At 45.8% G+C, this 15,822-nt stretch overlaps 1 protein-coding gene across 4 annotated transcripts in view; it reads right to left on the bottom strand.

Annotated features, from left to right (window-relative positions):
• Window positions 1-15,470, bottom strand: part of pxylp1 (2-phosphoxylose phosphatase 1) — a 29,270-nt gene extending 13,800 nt beyond the window's left edge. The window contains exons 1-3 of one of the 4 annotated variants that reach the window (XM_049005370.1): window positions 7,322-7,473; window positions 5,642-5,754; window positions 3,438-3,589 (exon numbers count right to left, since the gene is read on the bottom strand). In XM_049005370.1, coding sequence (XP_048861327.1) covers window positions 3,438-3,516 — 79 coding nt within the window. In that variant the 5' untranslated portion in view covers window positions 3,517-3,589; window positions 5,642-5,754; window positions 7,322-7,473. Of the gene's footprint in view, window positions 1-3,437; window positions 3,590-5,641; window positions 5,755-7,299; window positions 7,474-15,407 lie in introns of those variants that run through there. The other 3 variants (XM_049005367.1, XM_049005368.1, XM_049005369.1) reach the window with 3 other exon arrangements.
• Window positions 15,471-15,822: the final 352 nt, after the last annotated feature.

The following is a 15,822-nucleotide window of genomic DNA, read 5'->3' as shown; positions in this document are numbered from 1 at the left end:
CAGACCTAACACTCCACAGTCAGGTATTGATGTCCATTTACACTCTATCTACAGGAAAGGGACATTCATCAAACTGTGAATGTAGAATTTTTCTTTCTTTGTCATTATTCACCATTGTGTAAGTGTTATTTACAGATCAGGGAGATCATGTTCATTACTGCACGTACTTTTAATGCATCATGCAAAACTTTCACCACATGCACAGCCATAAAACAAAACATAAAAAACACACAACAAACTCCTGCTTCATTCAGGCACTGACTGCTCTCCCATTTCATTTTACATAAACACACTGGTTTGTAATTATATCTTTGTGAGGACTCTCTATTCATTCCTATGAGGAACACTTGAATCCTGACATGGTGATCTTAACCCCCACCCAGCCCTGACCTTAACCATAAGTAACCAAACAAAATACTTTTGGCATTTTTACTTTTTTGATTTCATTCACAGATCTTTGTGGGGACCTGAAAAATGGTTCCCACAGTGCCAAAATAACAGGTTTTTATGACATTTGGTCCCCACACTGTAATATAAACCTAATCCTCACACACTCTCTCTCTCTCACTCTCTCTCACACACAGACCTGCATTCATATCTTTATGGGGACCATCCATTCATTGCTATGGGGAAAAACCCTAAGTCTAACAATGACAACCTTAACCCCTACGCAGACCTAATCTTTACTGTAAGTAACCAAACAAAGTCTTTTGATATTTTTGTTTGGAATCACAGATTTTTATAAAATTGAATTTCCCGTTGTGTGTTGAATGACAGTCATCGAAATAACAGGTTTTTATCACATTGTGCAGACATTTGGTGCCCACAATGTAATATATACATTATGACTGTGCGGTATGACGATGTGTATCGGATGACGAAATAAAAACATCTATCGTTTCATGTTTGTTTATTTCATGGTGTCGCAAAACACACTGTTTACATCAACATTTGTTCATCATTTGAATGACAGTTTGCAAGGTTACATGCCTCATGGGAAGTTTTTATACGGAAGTTTTTATTGGTCTTTATTATTTGTAACCCACAGAAGACAATCCACAAATATGTACTATGATACACAAATGTTTAACTATCGATAAATATGTATTTTTAAATTTGTGTTGTGTATAATCATATCCACAAAAATGCAGAGCGATTTGTACACTTGAAACATGTTTTGTACGTCTGTGCATCACTTTCTGTCTGTTTGTGAACCGTGTTACATTTGTGACTTCCCTCCTATTTATTTACAGATTTTTGTCCAGTTTGTACCGCAATGGAGCCCCTATGAGGTCTGGGTGGGAAAATATTTTTTTAAATAGTTTTACGTTCACTTGCAGTAGTTTTGCGATCCCAATATACGTGACGACATGGGTAAAACCTAAATAATACAGACATGCCCTGTAAAATGCGCTTTAAGAAGAAAACTATGGGGGACAATGTACACCATGTAACTTTAATATTATGTGTTTATATACGTAATTATTAATAATTAATAATCTATTCATCGCCAGTGACTTTAAGCTAGACAGCTGGGCTATTGAACGTGAAAGTGTACAGATACAAACAAGTACAGGTAATATTTCAGCGTTTCTGTGTGCACTTCACCTTCAATGGTGCAGATGTCTTGTTTACAGGAACTGATGGTGAAATTTGTATAAAAACACATATATCAAAGTTAGATGGTGTGCATTGTCCCCCATAATTTAATGCTTAAAGCATAATTAACTGGACATGTCTATCATTTAGGTTTATACTTATTAGTCCATTCTTTCTATCTTTTGTACTTTAGATGGATACAGTACAGCTTATTTTTAGTATAGAAAAGTATTGCGACATTAAACTGACACAGTACAGTTATTATTGGCTATGAACTGCAAAAGTATTGTAAGAGAACTCAAAACGATTTCAAAAAATATTTCCTCACCTAGACCTCTTAGGGGCTCCATATACTCAGGGGCGCTGTAAAGGGGGGGGTAAACGATGACGATTCTCAGGGCCCATGACTGAGAGGGGGCCCAGAGAAGCCCCCAATAAACTGTGTTGGGGGCCCTGTCAAGATTATTTTCATGGGGCCCAAAATCCTTAGCAGTGCCCCTGCATATACTGCAGCTGATCCGTAGGAAAAAAAAATCACAAATACATCACTTTCTACATATATTTATAATTTTGTGTTTTGTAAAATCATATGCACAAAACTAGAGCAATTCGTACACGTGAAAAGGATTTTGCACATTTGTGGATCATTTCCTGTCTATTTGTGGATCTCGTTACATTTGTGACCTCGCTTCTTTTTATTGCGGATTTTTGTCCAATTCCTACCGAATGTGATCTTTAGAAAAAAACATAAATATGAGGTGCTGTCGTGATATATATATCATTATCAGGATATGAGAGATTTCGGTCATATCGCTCAGCCCTACTACACATGACCACACACACTCACCCTTGACATATAATGTGTTGATCAGGGACAACACCACTAATAACAAGAATACCCCCCCGGCCCTTCCACGACCAGAAGGCAGGATGGCAGGTTGCTGACACTTAGCAGCCTAATTCAGCACATTTGCATTCACACCACAGCACCCCCAACCTGCTGCTCTGGCAGTCTTTCCCCCCAGTCCTTTGCTTTAATGAACAGTCGGAGTGATATTGCATTGAATCCTCTGTGGGGCTGTAATTTTCTTGTGCAACGTGGCTCCTTTGGCTGACTACAGAGGGATTGTGCTGTAATTTAACAGCTTAAATACACCCCCCCCCCCCCCCCCCCCCCGCTTTACCGACTCTGTTTCCCATCCCAGTTTAAGCACAATAGACTAAAGATGACAAAAATGAATCCATGACCCTATGGTTTCTGCACAAAGCCGACAATTCAAAGCCGATAGCTGGTCAATCGGCAGCTCACACTTACAGAGACCCGTGCGCTACACATACAGACCTGCATTGTCTCTTCTAACGTATTGACCTTAAAGACATGACATCCCTTTAAACTATGCAGACAGACACTAACATCGCCACTTAAATCCAGCCCACTAAAGCAGATGCATCTCGTTCACTGATGGTCTACAGAAATCCAAGAAAAATCAATAAGTACTTAAAAAATATTAGAGGGGCTTTCATAATTAATTACCCATTTCAGGTTATCAAAAGCATTCTGTGCAAGTTACGCCAAAAAACATGCATGAATTCACATGACATGCTGGGGTCAGAAGACTGGAGTGGGGGCTCCTTTTGGCCAAACTATTTAAAGTGTTTCCAGTTTGCATGCCCCCCCCCCCCCCTTCAGAATATGTCCCTCAGAAAGTCTCTACACAGACCTGCGGAAAGCAAACAGCCAGTCTAACCCTTTGCAAGTTTTCATGAAAATGCTGATATACAATATGCATTCACAGACAGAGTGGTATCTTGGGGGGAGGGGGGGCTGCCCTACTTACAGAATTGCAGACTGAAGCTCAGGACTGCCAACACTGCTGCCACCACCAGCAGCAGAACGAACCGGGTTCGGGCCAGCATGGTCCAGGCTGTGTGGTCCAGGTCGGTCAGCCATCCACTCCCTGCCCCGTGGGAGCTCCTGTGCCACACGCACCTGGACAAGAAACAGCGTCAGTCCTGTCCGACTGCGGTGGGTTTACTTGCTGATCCTACTGCAAAGCCATGGTCTCTTCCCGAGATACACAGACCTGCTACTGCAATCAGAAGGTAGCTACCTTTAGCCAGCAGGGTGTTGCTTGTAAAAACTATGGTCAGAATTCATCGCTAAGCTTCAATTAATTTTAATCCAGAGGAGTACAAAGCCACACTCAACTAGAGCTGCAAAAAAAACGATTATTTTGATAATCAATTAATCATGTGATCAGGCGAACAACTAATCGATTTTTTTGGGTCAAAACAGGGTTTAAAGAAAATGTTTTTAATTAAAAGCATTTGCATTTAATAGGTTTTTTTAAGTAACTGTATAGAGATTTTCTACATAAAGTGACAGAAACAAAGATCCACTGTCTCTGCCATGTTTAGCTTGCTAATTATTGTACTTCATAGCAAAGTGTACCGTGTTTTGACAGCATTTTCAAAAGCAATGCTAATCTTACGAATCTCTCAAAGCCACGCTATGCTGTATTATCGTAACACTACCTAAGCCTATACTTAAAAAATGGAACAGAAACCGCTGCGCTACATTCCCTATATTTGTTGCATTATAAACATCGTCCGTCTGCTCGTCTGGTGGAATATTATTGCTGCACGCGTGCACCGACTGATTCACGGACAAATGTAGTATGTACACGAGTCTGCATGCACAACTGGGTGTTGACCGCAACGGCACCTGGAAAAGTGTAGCATGAACTAGGGCTTAACACACCGATGTTAACATCGCTAGGCGGTGATGTCATTTTATGCAGCAAATGCAAAAATACAACTCGATGAAATTTGTCGTCAACTATTTTTTATTACCAGTTATCATCGCCATTACTGATTAGTTGTCGCAGTCCTGAACTCAAGAAAAAGACCACCTTGTGGTATGGGAATAACGGGGTTCGTAGACAGACAACCTACACCAGGCACTTTGCAAGGGGGTCCCCAAAGAGGGGGCAGATGCCCTGTGACACATGTCCAGGCCCGGCCTTTACTGACATTCACGGCGGGCTCTAGGGCTGGCACACCACCCGGCATTTCTGCAGCTTGTGATGAGTGACCGTTTCTCTTCACTAGCGAAAGTAATTAGCTGACACATCACTGCACAATGAAAAGTGTCCTCTGCATTTAGCCCATGTGGGGCACAGCAGCGGGCAGCTATCATTTAGTACCTGGGGGTGGTACCTTGCTCAGGGTACCTCGGTGGTACTTTGATGCTCGGGGATTCAAACCAGCAGTCTTTTGATTACAAGTGCATGTCCCTGACCATTAAGCCACCACTAATACAAACAGCAGAAAGGAACCTTTAAAAATACCCACATGGCAGTGATTACATTTGTTGACGTGGCGCTGTGTTGGCATTTTAGCCCAGATAGGAGTAACACAGACATAAAAATAACCACCTTCTGTGTCTTCATAGTATGGAATAACACAAAACATGTTAAACCTAATAAAAAAAAAAACAAAAGATCGTCCTCTGTGCTTTCAGAAGTACATATTTTTGGTAGAATGAAGTCAACACATAACCAACTTATAAGGATTTCTCTTTTTTTCCCCCAGGTCCAAGTTCAAAAATGCCAACTCCTTCATCCATCCACCACGCAAACAAATACATAAGTAGTGTTAGAACAGAATGGTACTTAGGATCCACTATACAGTGGATCTGCTACTGTGACCTTTACATGGTTTTACTTGTCCACACAGGTTTGCTATTAAATGCAGCCACCAAACCAGCCTGCACACGTCCCACGCTGAGCTGGCCGTAAATGCAGGCTGTAGGTTAGAGATGTGAACTCGGAATAAGCAGTCAGCTTTTTATATGTATGTAACCGTCTCAACAGCCAATGTCTGCGCTGAGAAACAGAGTGGGAGTCAAGAGGCTGATTAGATGATGAGCGTCTGTTTACTCAAGCTAGCGGGTCTGACCCATGCTGCCCAGATCTCCCTGTGACTGTACATTGGCCAGGCTGACATGTATTCATGTCATGGCTGAATTCTTCGAGATCACCTATGTGTGGAGTCATCTGTTCCATTTCATTTCTGCCCATCTGGTCTCCATCCATCTTCTATAACCGCTTGTCCTATTCAGGGTCGCAGGAGGTCTGGAGTCTATCCTGGAGGCTATAGGCACAAGGCAGGGAACAACCCAGGATGGAGGGCCAGCCCATCGCAGGTCACACTCACACACCATTCACACACACATGCACTCTTACGGGCAATTCTGCAACCGCAATATACCTTAGCGTGTTTTTCACTGTGGTGGGGGGGACCGGAGTACCCAGAGGAAACCCCATGGCGACAGGGGGAGAACATGCAATGTCCGCACATACAGAGCCGGAGCAGAGACTCAAACAAGGAGTCAGATAACAGTAGTAAACCCATCCAACTCCATCAGAGAAAATGATCTTTCCAGGACACACAACCTTCAGTACCTTTTTAAAAATCTCTGGAGCTGTCATTGGTTTGATGTCCTTCAGCGTCCAGAGCCACACAGGACAGAATTTGGTAACAGAAGAGAGGAACATCTTTTGACTTAAATGTGATATTTATATGATTAGAAAGTGGCCTTTTATGCAGAGCAATCAGAAACAGCATTGATGCAGCAGCTGGATGGTGGCCGACCCCTACCTGGGACCTTCAAGGCATGACTCAGTGACTATAACACTATCCACTGCAGCAAACAAGCCTATTAAATGTTGTAGACCAAAAATCAAATACATATCAGCAGCTTCACTGCTGGCGTTGTTGATTACCGTCTTTTAAGCATGCTTAGGAGGGTCTCCAAAGCAGTGGCATGAAGCCAGGTCAGAGAAACGGTATGGGGAGTCACTCAACTGGGTAAATTAATTAATGAAATTCTGAGGTGCTTTATGGAAGACACTACACGCAGCTATGTGGGCGTCCAGCTGATGCAGCTCGTTCACATCATATTTCCTTTAACAGTGACAAAGAAGTGGGAGTTGCGGTGGCTGCATCGGATGTTTTGAAGCGGATCTCCGCCGTAAGCAGACATCGCATTGCAATTGAATCGCCTGGCGTTGCATAGTGGTGCGTTTCGGAAACACCCAAACGGGTCTAAAATGATTCAATCTTCCCCACATTGCATCCACACAGCGGAAATATTTTGGGTAAAACACGGACACACCCTTTCAGCCGATCATCTGTACCTACCTTACAATTCTTATCCCCTTCAAATAATTCACATTAGTCTCTTCTGCACGTCTAAAACGACCGGGTGGTGAAATAAATCCGTGCACCCATGTGGGAAAATGCCGGTAAAACAGCAAATGTCCACTGTTATAACTACCAGCTTCTCTGCTCTGACAACTGTGGCTTTGTGAATGAGACCAGCTCGGCGGCGACTTTCCTCCATAGCTGCTCGGAGCCTCGGGGATCGGTCCCTCTGGATGCGGCACCTCTCTGCCTGCTGTGCCTGCATTACAACCAAACCCAGCCCTGTGCCGTCTACCATTGCGATAACGCGGACGCCCCCGCTTTCCTGCACATCAGAATAAAGCTAGCAGCCTAACATCACCGTCTACCGGAGACAGCGCGACGCCATCCGAGCTGTGGGCATTCCCACCGACGGTGGCTGCATAAAACTGCGCCCGCTACACTTGTGTCGAAATGATTATTTGCAGGAAAAACTACACGTATGAAGCTCACCCAGTCCGGTGGAGGCGCGCACCTAAAGTACCGGCGACATGGGAGCCTCGATCCGCCGGCCGCTTGCGATACCTTCTTCGAATAAGTGACTGAATGTAGATTTCTTTCCCCCACTCACTCTCACTCTCTCTCTCTCTTTCTCTCTGCCGGCATTACGATAAGCAGACCTTGATGTTCATGAAAGCTCTGCATGTGCACCCGGCAGCCAGTCGCGCCACCTTGCGGATGACTAGTGTAACGACAGCCAGCCACTTCCAGCATCTTGCGGAAGGGAACAGTTTGCTGGTATTATTCGATAAACTCTGACAATATGTGTAATACAGAAATATCATGTGATTTAAGATCTATCAGAAATAATACCTGGTTCGTCAGAGATATGAGCTCGGGTAAGTGATATTTTGGAAGTGTCATCTGCGGTAAGATGAAAGACGTATATCCTTCGCAGCACAAGGCAGTAAATCGCAAATTGTCTCATGGCTATCAGAAGAAATACGAGTTTATGCAGAGCAGCTAGATGTAATGACGCTTTCGCAACTTTATTACGGAAAATCAAGCTGTGGGGAGTCGCGACAATGAGACCAGGCTGAAAAATCATGAAAAACAACCAATGCTGCCACAGTGTGGCCCAGACGCGCCTTACACGCCACCTTAGTCTTTACACGTAATCGTAACTTTTTTAGAGTGAACAAAATGGAAATCCAAGACTGCACATGATACAGACTGGGCGGAGTGACAGTACTGGGCAGACCGTTGTGTTTACCTCTACATTTCAGTAGTTTGAACAATAAAATCAATAACAGAGCATCCCATGGCCCTGCACTGTGCAAGTTGGAATAGAAAATGAATGTATGGAATAGCAGAGCATCGCTACACATGCATTGGTCAGCTGTGGTTATTTTCTGTAACCTAGAAATCCCCTTTCCTCTGCAAGACTCTGTTTAAACACATGCAAATGTCACAATGACTCATCACTGTGGACTCTAACCTAAAATACTAAACAGATCCATCTGACATGAGCCTGGCCAAAAAGCACTGAAGTGAAATATTAATTTTAGCAAAATGTTTCACATACTTAGATTCTGGAGCCCAAAAGCAAAATGTAACATCCTCTGACGCGATGGAAGCACACAGAAATACACCAACAAAAATAACAGTAGCAGTAATTTTAGGGTGTTGAAACAGAGACAGTTGGGCGTAACCTCAGACAAAGTTAGGGAGTGAATGCCCTTTAATAAAGAAAGCAAACCTTGATTGAGGAACCTGGGATCAGCAGAAGCCTTCCTTTGATCAGCTGGCTGCAGACTTATCCCAAAACAGAACAGTGTCACACCGCTGGTTTCCTGGGCAGACCAGCTTATCCACTTATCCAGGTGGCTAAAATTAATGACTTTTTGGGAGATACAGGCTTTTCACTGTCACATGGGACAGCACCCACTGCCTGTTCATCCATCCATCCATTTTCCAAACCGCTTATCCTACTGGGTCGCGGGGGGGTTCGGAGCCTGTCCCGGAAGCAATGGGCACGAGGCAGGGAACAACCCAGGATGGGGAGCCAGCCCATCGCAGACTGCCTGTTCATTTCTTGTGTTTCTCTAACTCTCTGATCCACCCTAAGGTTCATCTTCAAAGGGATCTACAGTAGGTGAACTGGAGAAGAACATATTATTGAAAAATCTAAGGTAAAGGGGAGGAAGTGGGGGCTGCCTTTATGCTGGGCTCATGCTATAGCTGTTGAGGCCAGTTGATAGTTACAAAATAGAAGCAAACAGTAGGATTGAATATGAGGCCTTTCTCAGCATGCCTTCCTACTGGCCACGTCCTCCTACTGGCCACATCCTCCTACTGACCACATCCTCCTACTGGCCATAGCCTCCTACTGGCCACGTCCTCCTACTGGCCACGTCCTCCTTCTGACCACATCCTCCTACTGGCCACGTCCTCCTACTGACCACATCCTCCTACTGGCCATACCCTCCTACTGGCCATACCCTCCTACTGGCCACGTCCTCCTACTGGCCATACCCTCCTACTGGCCATGCCCTCCTACTGGCCACGTCCTCCTACTGGCCACGTCCTCCTACTGGCCATGCTCTCCCATTGGGCATGCCGTCCTACTGGTCACGTCCTCCTACTGGCCACGTCCTCCTACTGGCCACGTCCTCCTACTGGCCATGCTCTCCCATTGGGCATGCCCTCCTACTGGCCACGTCCTCCTACTGGCCATGCCCTCCTACTGGCCACGTCCTCCTACTGGCCACGTCCTCCTACTGGCCATGCTCTCCCATTGGGCATGCCCTCCTACTGGCCACGTCCTCCTACTGGCCATGCCCTCCTACTGGCCACGTCCTCCTACTGGCCATACCCTCCTACTGGCCACGTCCTCCTACTGGCCATGCTCTCTCATTGGGCATGCCGTCCTACTGGCCACGTCCTCCTACAGGCCATATCCTCCTACTGGCCATACCCTCCTACTGGCCACGTCGTCCTACTGGACATACCCTCCTACTGGCCACGTCCTCCTACTGGCCACGTCCTCTTACTGGCCATACCCTCCTACTGGCCACGTCCTCCTACTGGCCATACCCTCCTACTGGCCACGTCCTCCTACTGGCCATATCCTCCTACTGGCCATGCCCTCCTACTGGCCACGTCTTCCTACTGGCCACGTCCTCCTACAGGCCATATCCTCCTACTGGCCACGTCCTCCTACTGGCCATGCTCTCCCATTGGGCATGTCGTCCTACTGGCCACGTCCTCCTACAGGCCATATCCTCCTACTGGTCATGCCCTCCCACTGGACACACCCTCCTACTGGCCACGTCCACCTACTGGCCACGTCCTCCTACTGGCCATGCCCTTCCACTGGTCATGCCCTCCCACTGGACACACCCTCCTACTGGCCATGTTTTCCCATTGGGCACACCCTCCTACTGGCCATGCCCTACCATTGGACACACCCTCCCACTGGACACACCCTTCTCCTGGCCATGTCTTCCTACTGGGTATGCCCTCCTACTGGCCTTGTCTTCCCATTGGGCACACCCTTCTACTGGCCACCCTCCCACTGGACATTCCCTCCTACTGGCTACCCTGTCACTGAGCATGCCTTCCCACTTGCCATGTCCTCCCACTGGCCATGCCCTCCTACAGGCTATACCCTTATACTGCCCTTGCTCTGCCTTCTGTCAAGGCCCTGCCGTTTTTTGACCTGGCGTCCCAAAGTCTGCAAATAAAATGGCACCGGAAACTGGAGCTCACTTGCCCCTTAATTTACAGTGGCATTGCTGATTTTAATGAGGATATCACTGTGTGTGGGGGTCTCATGTCTGCTGCACCCACTCTGGCCATGTCCATATGAGCTGCACACACACACTCTTTAGAATTAGAATTTGGTGATCAGTGGTCATTGTTGACACACCACAGCACACAACAACGAATTGTGTCCTATGCCTATATGTGACATCGTGACATAGCAGAGGGCAGCTAATTCAGCACTTGGGGAGCAGCGCTTGGGGGCGGTGCCTTGCTCAGGGTACCTGAGTGGTGCCTTGTTGGTCAGGGATTCAAACCAGCAATCTTTCAATTACAAGTGCGCTTCCCTAACTATTAAGTCCTCCATCCCCTTAAAGCTAAATGCACACTTATGTCCCCCAGCACACTATTCCAAAGTATCTTTGTGTAACACACTAATCTGTTGGGCTGAATCAACAGAATTGCACCCAGGAGTACCAGCATGCACACGGAAGAGATAAAATGACTTGCATCCCCTGATGGACTAGCGGTTAGACACCAACACAGATGACAGCACATGGAAGTCTCCAGAAGTGCCCCTGACGAAGCTGACCAGACCCTGGCCCTTTGCTAGATGAGCCCAACTGTTTGAAGCAGGTCTCTGATTGTCGATGATTCAATAATGCATTGAAATGCTTCTTAGGGTAGCTTTCCATGCCGTGGCCGCTACGGACCACCCATCCCTGCCCCTCTATAACATTTGGAAGTATGTCTGTCATATGAACTGGGTGCAAAACGTGCCTTTCATTAGAAGCTATTTCCAAGCCCTGCAGGACGAGAGTCATGGGACCTGGGCAAGAATCTGCAGCATGTGCGAGCATCATGAGATGCTCGTTAGCTCGTTTCCATCTGTCTTGCTCTTGTGCTGTGGAAAATGATTCTTTTTCTGTGTTTTTTTTTTGTGTGAAAGGTTTGCCTACACGAGATTCCCAAGAGCGGCTGTAACTTACCAGAGTTGGCCAGTCTGCGGAATTTTTCATAAAACTTGCAAAGAGAGATCAGCTTTTTTTTTTTTTTTTTTTTTTTTAAACGGAATGAAATATTACGAAAAGGCCGCTTGCTGTTAATCTGAGGTTTTCGCTTACCATCGGTGTGTGAAATACTCCACAAACCAAATTCATACTTGTACACATATGTTTTGCTGAAGGTTCGTCTAATTTATGTCAGTATTTATGGCTCCCAGATGAATATCAAAGTTAGGAAAAAAAGTCTTTCGGAAGAGTAGTATCTGGAGCTTCAACACCTCCAGAGGAAGCTATCAGCTAGCCAAGATTCCCGTTAACTTTGGAAAATTCAGACACCAAGGAACTAAAGATGGGCGCAATTTTTCACTCTTCATTTGATGTCATGTGGTCAGTGGTCAGAATTCAGTCTTCACACAAGTATTTTGGGATTGCATGAAGTCATGGAGTTTGGGCCACCTATGAATGCTGTCACTCTCACTGAAGGGTCCAGAGTTGCCTCACCGTGTCAGTAACTGCTAAAGCCATAACCTCGCGGTGGACGGGGTTTAATGACACCGGAGATATTAATGGCTGTGGACACAAAGGCCCAGCAGATTGAACCATGAAGCACGGTGAGCCGGGCAACTCGGTAGGCGAAGACGCGGGAATTCTCTCACACAGATCTCCAGCGGGAATGAGATGGTACATCTGTAACCTCTCTAAGACCCAGGAGATGATCATGGGCTTCCTGAAGAAGCAGCAGAGGAAGTACACACCTCTCGAGATTTCCAGGACTCCAGTGGAGAGGGTCAGCAGCTACAGGTACCTCGGAGTACACATCTCTGAGGACCTGACATGGACTAGCCACAGGTCCACCCTCGTGCAGAAAGCTGAACAGTGACTGTATCACCTGAGGCAGCTGAGGAAATTGAAAATCTCCTCTGCATCGCAAAAAAACCTACAGCATTGCTATGGGATCTGTGCTTTCTGGGAGTATCACTGCATAGTATGGCACTGCAGCCCCGAGGACCACAGAGCACAAGGTCTCATTGCACAATGTGCAGCCATCTTGGGCTGGGGACAGAAACATGGCTGAGATTTTGAACTCTTTACAGGCCTGCCATTGCTATGGAGGAAGTAAGTGATGGAGGAGCCCATGCAAGCCTGGAAAGACTGATCTGAATGACAATAGTAATGTGAGGTCTGCAAATGGCAGGTGTGGTACTGTTCTAGCTGAAAGGGGCACATTGTTTTTCATGTCCTGCTTTTATTGACAATGCACACAAAGTCAGTGTCCAACGTTTGTTTTTCTAAATACTTCCTTTGTTGTTGCTGTGTCTGTACTTTCTGTGGTTGCTATTGATTTCCCTTTGAATCACTAAAATTAAAGTGTGAAATATTTTTTGGCTGCTTTTCTTGAAAACAATGCATGCGTTTATAGCATAATAGCTAATGTTAAACTAAGCATTAAATCCCTGTAATTCTTATGATCTTCATATACAGATGGATAAAATTCAAGGGATTAAGGAACTCAAAGCTTCAGTCTCCCTTACAATAATCGTTTTATTCCCTGGACAATCTGATGCCCCAGGAGTGTCAGCCGATGCTGATTAGAGCACACAGCACAGAAAGACCCTGGACACACACACATGTCAACGAGCGTTACACGCTGACGAGTGGTACACACCGACGAGCGGTACACGCCCACGAGCGGTACACGCCCACGAGCGGTACATGTCGACGAGCGTTACACGCCGACGAGCGGTACATGCCGACGAGCGGTACACACCGACGAGCGGTACACACCGACGAGCGGTACACGTCGACGAGCGGTACACACCGACGAGCGGTACACGTCGACGAGCGGTACATGCCGACGAGCGGTACATGTCGATGAGCGGTACACACCCACGAGCGGTACACGTCGACAAGCGGTACACGCCAATGAGCGGTACACGGAGTGCATACTTGCATGAGCCACTGCTCCAGCAAAATGTCCATGTATGCTCAGGTGTGCTGATATGCGTGTGTGTGTGAGTGTAGAGTTCATTTTATATGCTAAAAATACACCATTGCTGTCAGACCTGCTTGTATTTACTGATGGCTGATGTTTCACCAGAGCTACATCTGTTTATTTATTTTAGAGAAACCATATCGGTGTCATCAAACAGATCTCCTCTCGAAATGTAACGCACAATATTTGCTTTCAAAGTTCAAAATAGCTCTTTTTTTTCTTTTTTAAGTGAGCCCTGTATTTAGCATGGACAATGTGTGCTTGGCACCTGGTGAATATGCACATGAACATGACCGATCTAACAAAGGGCGACTGAGACCAGCAGATCGAGGAAACGTAGTCAAAGGCTGCGACGCAGAGCGTTTAAGGAATGCCAGTGGTGAGAAGGAAATTCACGCAGCTGCTGATAAATTTAACGTCAAAGTGACACCATCCCACGCTTCCGCTAAGGCAGGGCTCTTCAAATCTGACCCTCGATTCCAAATCCAGGCCTTGTTTTTAGTTCTTAAAAAAGCTGTCAATTTAATAATTACTGATTCTGATTGGTCAGAGGCTTCACACCTGGCTCACAGGTAAAGGAAGGCTGGAAAATCAGCAGTGCTCGGCCCTCGAGGACCGTGATTTGAGTAGACTTCTCTAAGGGATCTCCAGCTGGTCGATGTGTGCAGGCAAGTTGGTGTTCTGGCGGTTAGAGGACTGGAACCTGGGCCAAAATTATGCAAGCTCATTCCCTGGAAAAGTCTGCTAATCTATTCTTAAGCACTGTACTCGCTTAACCTGAATTGTTCCACTAAGATGGTCGGCTGACAAGCTACTTAACGTAGTACGGGCTGCATGAAATAGCCTAATAAGCAGAAAGTAATACAACAATTGTCCTGCAATCGGTTCATGCCACACAGGCCTCTGCAAGGAGAAGGCGGAGACTCTCCCTCTCAGCGAGAACCTCCTTTCCAGGAGAGCCAGCCCCATGCTCTCCTTATATTGGAGGCACAAGCTCTCGTGCTTTTGATTGGAGGCATAAGCCGCACTGTTCCTCCTGCCAGACTGTTAACATGCTAACTGCATTATCAGCATGTTGAATGCGGATCTTCACACTTAACCTCGGAATGCGACTACACCTAACATTACCCTAGCCAGCAGCATCCAGGACATATTGCATAAGTATACTCACACGGATAGAATCATTGCCATAATTCCACTCCATCTTGCTCTATTCCAATCTCGTGACAGGTTCTGATTTATCAGGGTCAACAGAACATTTGAATGGCACTGTGTAAAAAGTTAAACATACAGAGATTACTAGGCTTGGGTGTGTGACATTGTTCCCGGGGAATGCGACTGTGACCCACAGAAATGAATACTCATTGTTGCGAGGAAAAAAACGACAGAGAACCGAAGGAATTTTCAGTCGCAGGAATGTCGATTATCCATTTAAATAGGATACAGAGTCAAAGATGCTAAAACTTTGAGTTCATTATGCAAATAGTCTGAACTGTGGTGCAAGTTTGCCCATTGACGCGGGATCTGCGTGAGATTGGCCACAAAAGACCGGCGTGTAGGGAAGTTGGGGTAATGACCTCCTGCTTCGTACAGTCGTACTGATCCATAATGCGATTAGGACTGGCTGCCCAGCTCACATGATCTCAAATTCATCTGATTGCAGGCCGAATTATAAAACCAGGACTGAGTGTGATCCATTCTGCTGCCGCACTGAGTAGATCGTACTCATTCCATGCAGCCACACTGACGGCCATCAAACACAACACCAAAAAGGCATCTCCCTCAAATGCTCTGCAAACGTGCCAGTTATCCAGGGAACATGCCAATGATTTCTACAGCCAGGTAAAATGGTACTTTACCTAGACAGAGGTTTGTGTGAATATAGAACCATCTTTTCTTCAGAAGCTCCTCAGTCATGCTCTGTTTAAAAAAAAAAAACATTTGCATGAGAAATATTTGGGCACTTACTCAGAGGCTGGTTTATACAATAGTAACACCAAAATTCTCTTGTGACAGGTCCCAAAGTAACTGAAACAGACACATATTGCACAATTTGTTATAAGGTACAAAGAGGGAGTAATGTCATATTTTCATTGGAGTTTGATAGCAGTTCATGATAAAAGAATCTCCCACGAAATCACATTGTCACTGTTTGTGACAAGCGTTCTTCCCATTTTCTGCATGTGTGATAAACATAGTGTAATACATCGATAAACCACAACTCCAAGACAATTCTATAATTCTAAAGTTCCACAACTGTTTATGTCATAGACT

This window comes from Brienomyrus brachyistius, unplaced genomic scaffold (assembly GCF_023856365.1).
Source record: "Brienomyrus brachyistius isolate T26 unplaced genomic scaffold, BBRACH_0.4 scaffold266, whole genome shotgun sequence".
Classification (NCBI taxonomy): domain Eukaryota; kingdom Metazoa; phylum Chordata; class Actinopteri; order Osteoglossiformes; family Mormyridae; genus Brienomyrus; species Brienomyrus brachyistius.
This window is presented reverse-complemented; position numbering and strand designations above follow the sequence as displayed.